General features: G+C 40.1%; 1 protein-coding gene across 1 annotated transcript; it reads left to right on the forward strand.

Annotated features, from left to right (window-relative positions):
* Window positions 1-767: 767 nt before the first annotated feature.
* c14h11orf98 (chromosome 14 C11orf98 homolog) lies at window positions 768-6,540 on the forward strand. Its single transcript, XM_010898028.3, has 4 exons — window positions 768-870; window positions 1,799-1,923; window positions 4,548-4,645; window positions 5,986-6,540. Exons 1-4 carry the CDS (start codon window positions 829-831, stop codon window positions 6,114-6,116), a joined length of 396 nt encoding a protein of 131 aa, XP_010896330.1. The 5' UTR covers window positions 768-828; the 3' UTR covers window positions 6,117-6,540.
* Window positions 6,541-7,461: the final 921 nt, after the last annotated feature.

Raw genomic sequence — 7,461 nt, forward strand, 5'->3', positions numbered from 1 at the left:
GTCTTCTGCTGTTGTAGCCCATCCGCCTCAAAGTTGTGCGTGTTGTGGCTTCACAAATGCTTTGCTGCATACCTCGGTTGTAACAAGTGGTTATTTGAGTCAAAGTTGCTCTTCTATCAGCTTGAATCAGTCGGCCCATTCTCCTCTGACCTCTAGCATCAACAAGGCATTTTCGCCCACAGGACTGCCGCATACTGTATGTTTTTCCCTTTTCACACCATTCTTTGTAAACCCTAGAAATGGTTGTGCGTGAAAATCCCAGTAACTGAGCAGATTGCGAAATACTCAGACCGGCCCGTCTGGCACCAACAACCATGCCACGCTCAAAATTGCTTAAATCACCTTTCTTTCCCATTCTGACATTCAGTTTGGAGTTCAGGAGATTGTCTTGACCAGGACCACACCCCTAAATGCATTGAAGTAACTGCCATGTGATTGGTTGATTAGATAATTGCATTAATGAGAAATTGAACAGGTGTTCCTAATAATCCTTTAGGTGATTGTATATATTATATCAATGTTTCCTAAAGAAAATCCTCATTCACTGATATAATATAGCTCACTTAATGAGGATTTTCTTTAGGAAACTGGCATAATTTGGGGACAGTATTAATTACGATATTATGCTGTAACGTTAACATGTAGAATTAGATATCATTTTTACACACCGAGAGAAATGTGGAGCATTGCCTCCATCAAGTGGTGAAACTAGGTGAAATTAGTTATTGTTCCAACCAATGAACATGGCGGAAAATGTCGACTTTACAGCCAATGAGCGGTTAATCCGGAAAGAGAACTCAGTCTGCATCACGTGTTATACCTGCAAGCATGGGGAAAGGTCCGGGTGGAAAGATCAACCGACCCAAAACAGTAAGATGAATTAAGATAAAATGTTAGGCTATTAGCCAGTTTTACTATTTACACCAGTACACAGTGTATCAGACTTATTACATCATAACCTCGAATTCCACAGCTATATATTTGAATATATTGAACGTAAAGATGGCAACACGGCGAGCCTTAACTCGGTTAGCTAGCTTGTTGTAATTTCGTTATTATCACATGGCAATGTGTGTATACTAATCGTAACCATTGATTCATGTAAACCCTGCTCCACAATAACATTATTACAGTTTAACAACGATGCTATTATTAATCAGTGATATATTTCAGAGTATAGAATTGCAGTAGTTACTGTCAATCAAATGTATTTTATAAAGCCCATTTTCCGTCGACTTTCCACAAAGTATTTTTTCCGATACTTTCCGATTTTTGCCTAATACCCAGGAGCTATCAATCAAATCTTGAAGGACAATGGCTAGCAAAAAAATAAACTAGAAAGTTCAGAAGAACCTAGAAAGAAACCTACATTCAATATTAAAGTTTAAAAGACTGAATGTAATCAGTAACACGACTTATTTCCCTTTCCCTTACCGAACGAAATCGGCATAGTATTAGCTAGTCCAGGGTGGTTTGATTGGGGATGATACTTTTTTGAGTGTCTTAAGCGATTATGAGGACACTACAGCTCAATGCAAACTTAGAGACAGACAAGCAATGAAGTTTGACTGGGGAATATGTCAGGCACTCTGGAAAATTGTGCAGGAAAAAGATTTTCAACACTATCTTAAAACATTAACTGCAGATGTCTTCTGGTGGTTTATGTTTGTATTTATGTTAGTTTTACAGTAAAACATGCCTGTGTTACTACACAGTTGTAAATAAAAGAGATACTCAACGTATTGGTGGTTCCATACTTTCTCTCCCTCAAAATGCCTGGATGCTCGCTGTGTTTTAGGAACTGGGGAAGAAGCTGTTCAAGCGGCGGCGGATTCTGTCCCGTGATAAGAGGAAAAAACACATGAAAGTGGGAGCTGTAGTGGATGCGGGTCTTACCACCATCCATCACCTCAAGAAGAGGATGTAGGTCCACCTTACAGAAAGTACACTCCCAGCACTTAAGATTTCCATGGGTTTTTATTGGCGTACAAATACCTGGGTGGGCTGTCTCCGGGGTTGACCCAATAAGGTACAGGAGCCATAGGCTATTCTTAGTTGTAGTTATGGGCACAAGGAATGTTAGTTACATGTATAGTTATGATATAACTGTTACTATTTCTTGGGGCTTGGCATTCCGTGTTTAGTTGTACCTCCGTTTCCACGGAGTACTAGATAGACCATCCTGGGACGTTGCTTTATAACCCCAACTACCCCCCAGTCAACTGTTGATGGTGAAAGAAAGAAAGAAACATTTATCAACACCTTATGTTGTCACAGCTATTGTCACATTCAACCAAAAGTTGTGTTACTATAGATTCCTACGTAACACCATGAGAAATGTTCGGTAATCACCACAGTGTAGATTCCAGCCTAACACTGTCAGAAATGTTTGGTAATCACCACAGTGTAGATTCCAGCCTAAAACCATCAGAAATGTTCAGTAATCACCACAGTGTAGATTCCAATGTAACACCATCAGAAATGTTCAGTAATCACCACGATTCCAACACTATTAATTGAAAAAATTCCAAGTTATTGATTTTGAATTTGCCTTCCTTAGGGACTTACAGGGAAATAGATTTTAAAGTTGATTAACAGAAGCATGATGTTTGGTTAGGTGTCATTAAACACTATTGTCTAATTAATTCAGTTGTGCTCAAAAGTTTGCATACCCTTGGAAAATTGGTGATATATGTACCATTTGTAAAGAAAACATGAGTGAGCAGGCAAAACATGTCTTTTGTTTCTTATGGGATTCACATTCAAATGTAGGTCATAACAGAATGGTACAATCATAAAACAAAACATGGCTACAAAGAAAAACTGAACTGACCCCTGTTCAAAAGTCTGCATCCCCTTAGTTCTTAATACTGTGTATTGCCCCCTTTAGCATCAATGACAGCGTGCAGTCTTTTGTAATAGTTGTCTATGAGACCCTGAATTCTTGCAGGTGGTACAGCTGCCCATTCAGGTCATGCAAATGCCTCCAGGTCATGCAAAGTCTTTGGTCGTCTTGCATGAACCGCACGTTTGAGATCTCCCCAGAGTGGCTCGATGATATTAAGGTCAGGAGACTGTAATGGTCACTCCAGAACCTTCACCCCTTTCTGCTGTGACCACTGGAGGGTCAACTTGTGCTTATGGTCATTGCCGTGCTGGAAAGTCCACCAAACATCAGTGAGCCACCACCATGCTTCACAGTGGAGATGGTATTCTGTTCACTATAGTCCTTGTTGACCCCTTTCCAAACATAGCGCTTTTGGTCTCGTCACTCCAAATGACAGTGTGCCAGAAGCTGTGAGGTGTGTCAAGGTGTTGTTGAGCATATTGTAACAGTCTTTTTTGTGGCCGTGATAAAGGCTTCTTTTTGGCAACTCGGCCATGCAGCAAAATATTTTTTTCAAGTATTGTCGTATTGTGCTACTTGAAACAACCACCACATATTTTTCCAGAGCAGCCTGTATTTCACCTGAGGTTACCTGTGGGTTTTTCTTTGTATCCCGAACAATTCTTCTGGCAGTTTTGGCTGAAATCTTTCTTGGTCTACCTGACCTTGGCTTGGTATCAAGAGATCCCTGAATTTTCCACTTCTTAATAAGTGATTGAACAGTACTGTCTGGCATTTGCAGGGTTTTGGATATCTTTTTATATCCTTTTCCATCACAAAGTTCCATTACCTTCTTACGCAGGTCTTTTGACAGTTATTTTCTGCTCCCCATAGCTCAGTATCTAGCCAGCTCAGTGCTATTTATACACAGACACTAATTGCAATTTAAAAAGCCACAGGTGAGGGAAATTCACCTTTAATTGCAATTTTCACCTGTGTGTGTCACCTTGTGTGTCTGTAACAAGGCCAAATATTCAAGGGTATGAAAACTTTTGATCAGGGGTATTTCTGTTATCATTATGATTTAAAAAGGAGCCAAACAACTATGTGATAATAAATGGCTTCATATGATCACTGTCCTTAAATAAAATGTTTTTTTTTTGCATGGTCAGTCATATTTTCAAAGTTGATGCCCAAATTTCACAGTTTCTGCCGTAAAATACCTGCCACAAAACCTAATCTGACGGAGCAACACTGACCCAGGATGGCGAGGCTCAAATAGACGTCTGGCCATTGATGACTGATCAGTTCTGATGGTGTTCCTATGGCAAAAATGTTTGAATTCGGGAAACTGATTCAGCGTTGATTTTAGAATTTGAAAACAATCAAACGTTGCAAATGAACGCACATTAAATGGACCTACAGGTGTTCCATTGTCTTGTGAAAAGTCTTTTGTGAACACGTTTTGAGCCAGCTGTGCCCGGAGGTGGTTTAGGAGGTTTGGGACCTCAAACACTACCTGCAGAATGCTCAAGGCTTCTTCCTGGCTGTTACATGTCACCATATGCAGCATAGTAGCTTTGCACCACAAGAAATACATTACAAAATGAATGTCTGCTCTTGGCTTTGTGGGTACATCTGAAAATTACATTGTTGTCTGTCCTGCTGACTTCTGTGCTGCAGTCTGAACATGTTTTCTGTTGTTTTCTGTCCTGCTCAGTACGAGTCCCAGAGCAAACATCACTCTGTCTGGGAAGAAGAAACGTAAGCTGCTCAAACAGCTACAGCACATGGAAGCGGAGAAGGCTGCCACTGAAGGTACAACTATTGAATAAAATGATGTATAATATTGTTGCATGGTGTTAGTGTAATGTTGTGTGGTGTTGGGTAGTGTACTGTGTGGTGGTGGGTAGTGTAATGTTGTGTGGTGTTGGATAGTATAATGTTGTGTGGTGTTGGGTAGTGTAATGTTGTGTGGTGTTGGGTAGTATAATGTTGTGTGGTGTTGGGTAGTATAATGTTGTGTGGTGTTGGGTAGTATAATGTTGTGTGATGTTGGGTAGTATAATGTCTTTATAGATTCTGGAATCTGTCTAATTTCAGAGGTTTTAGTTGGGAGTGTTCACATGACAACCACAAACAGGCTACGGTATTGACAGTTAAGTAACGTTATGGCTATCTAGCCAGAGGGATAAATTTACTTCAGTTACCCAAAAGTAAACCCCAAGTATCATTGAACATCACAATCACCTGCACCAATGAGTAGGACCTAAATAAACAATAGTGAATTATTTGTGCACGGAGCAAGTATTATTATTATTTTTTAGTCTTTCACAACAAACGCTGCCACGTCAAGTGATGTCAAATCTAATGTTACTTCTCGGAGTTCTCAAAAAGCGTTCAGGTGTTTTCTCCCACTCGGAGGTTGGAATTTTCCCAGTTGTTCATGAACGCACCTTCCAAAACAGAGTGGTTTGATTCAGGTAAGCGCTAAATATGTCCGCTGTCTGTCGATAACTAGCTAGCTTGCTTATCTGCATGTAGTCCGTTCTTGTTGTTGTTCTCAGTTGAGAACTACAAACAAACTTACAAACTGCTGACCGCAAGATTTTGACAGTAGCAGGGACACAGGCTGTGGTGGCTGTAGGGTGTACAATGATTTTCAGGGCATCACAGACAGAGCAAAGGGCCGTCGCTGCTTGGCGTTTTTTGTGGTGTAATGTTGGGTTGTGTAATGTTGTGTGATGTTGGGTAGTATAATATTGTGTGGTGTTGGTTAATATATTTAGTGGTGTTGGGTTTTGTAATATTGTGTGGTGTTGGGTAGTATAATGTTGTGTAGTGTTGGGTTTTGTAATATTGTGTGATGTTGGGTAGCATAATGTTGTGTGGTGTTGGGTTTTGTAATATTGTGGGGTGTTGGGTAGTATAATGTTGTGTAGTGTTGGGTTTTGTAATATTGTGTGGTGTTGGGTAGTATAATGTTGTGTAGTGTTGGGTTTTGTAATATTGTGTGGTGTTGGGTAGTATAATGTTGTGTGGTGTTGGGTAAGGTCATATGGTGTCTGGTCTGTTTCGCTCCACATGCATGTCACTGGTTACAGCCTATGCATGTAGCCTGTCCTCTGTGCTCAGTAACTGAGGGTCTCTCTCCATAGCCGAGACACCACCAAAGAAGACAAAGACCGCTGCAACCCAGAAGCAACCTGCAGCAACCGTCCCAGTCTCAACCAGACGGAAGAAAGGGGCGGCGTCCTTGGAAGATGTGGAGATGGCTGAAATGGAATGAGAGGAGGAGGAAGTTGATGAGCTCCTGCTAGCTCCTGGTCAAGGCAGTGACACCAGGCCCTGTATTAAGCCAGTCAGATTAGGAGTTCTGATCCAGGATGAATTTAGCCTGGTAGTTTGAATTAAATGTACTATCATTTGGGACCTGATCTTGGATCAGTACTATTACACTTTGTCAAATGAATACAGGCCTCAGACACCAAAACACAGGTTTTTGTAATCTGATCTGAGGCCAGTGAAGGGAGCGGGGTTATTCCCCAGAACAACAGAGCAATTAATTCATTAATGACTGAATGTGGGATCTGTTCTGGAGTCAGCCAGTTGCCTTGCTGTTGTTCAAACAAACGTGTGGTAGATACTGGGTCCCTGGTCAAAAAAAGTCTCATCACATTTCAGAAAGAATGTAATAAAGAATCTGAAAAGTTTTCCGTAACACTGTCTTACTCTTTAACATCAGTGAGATCTTGACATAAATACTAAGTATTGAGTTAGGTTGCTGTGGCCTTTGTCATATTTGCTCAACTCGCTTAAAAACGTTTAGTAATATTTTAGCCTCAGATACATATTTATCCCACCCTTATTTGTTAATTTCATTGTTATAATTGTCTCATTTTTGACATGTGTGATTTTGGTAAATATTTTCATCTCAGTTCCAGACGCTCGGTTTTGATTCGTGACCAGCGGGTCCCTATTCCCAACATAGTGTACTTCTTTTGATCAGTGCCCTAGTGGGAATAGGCTGCCATTTGCGACATGCGCTGGTGTCTGTTTGGCGAGTTCAGCTCATCTAAAGTCCCCAGGTTTATTTTGGGTCTGACAGTGAAAGTTTGACAGAAAATCAGCACCTTCTTTAAACTCTTAATTGGGACGAACAGAATGTGACATGAAAGCAAGATGATGTTACAAATATAATCTTGTTCAGAAACACATCATTTAGATGAGATGAGCTTTGAATTTTTTTGTGGAGTTATTTTTAGGGAGCATTTCTTTACAATACTCAGATCTTTTTTTGTTGCAGAAAGCCTACAATTTTCTACCACATTTGTTACGAGTCTTTTTAATAATTTAAACAATGATGCAAGAGTGCGTCTATGTAAATGTATTTTCCTTGAACTTATTGCTGACAACAATATTGTTCTATTATTAATTGTTCTGTTCATATGAATTGCGCAATAAAAGTGTGATTTGCAATATAGCTACGAGTTTATTGATCAGAATCTTTTTGAGGCATCTGGCAAATTAAATTAAAAAAATTATAACAAATGAATCGCGAATAACAAGTAGGCCTAGTCTGGGTCAAAGATTGTGCTATCTATTATGAGGACCAAGCGAGGGGTACTTCCTCC

Source organism: Esox lucius, chromosome 14 (genome assembly GCF_011004845.1).
Source record: "Esox lucius isolate fEsoLuc1 chromosome 14, fEsoLuc1.pri, whole genome shotgun sequence".
Classification (NCBI taxonomy): Eukaryota; Metazoa; Chordata; class Actinopteri; order Esociformes; family Esocidae; genus Esox; species Esox lucius.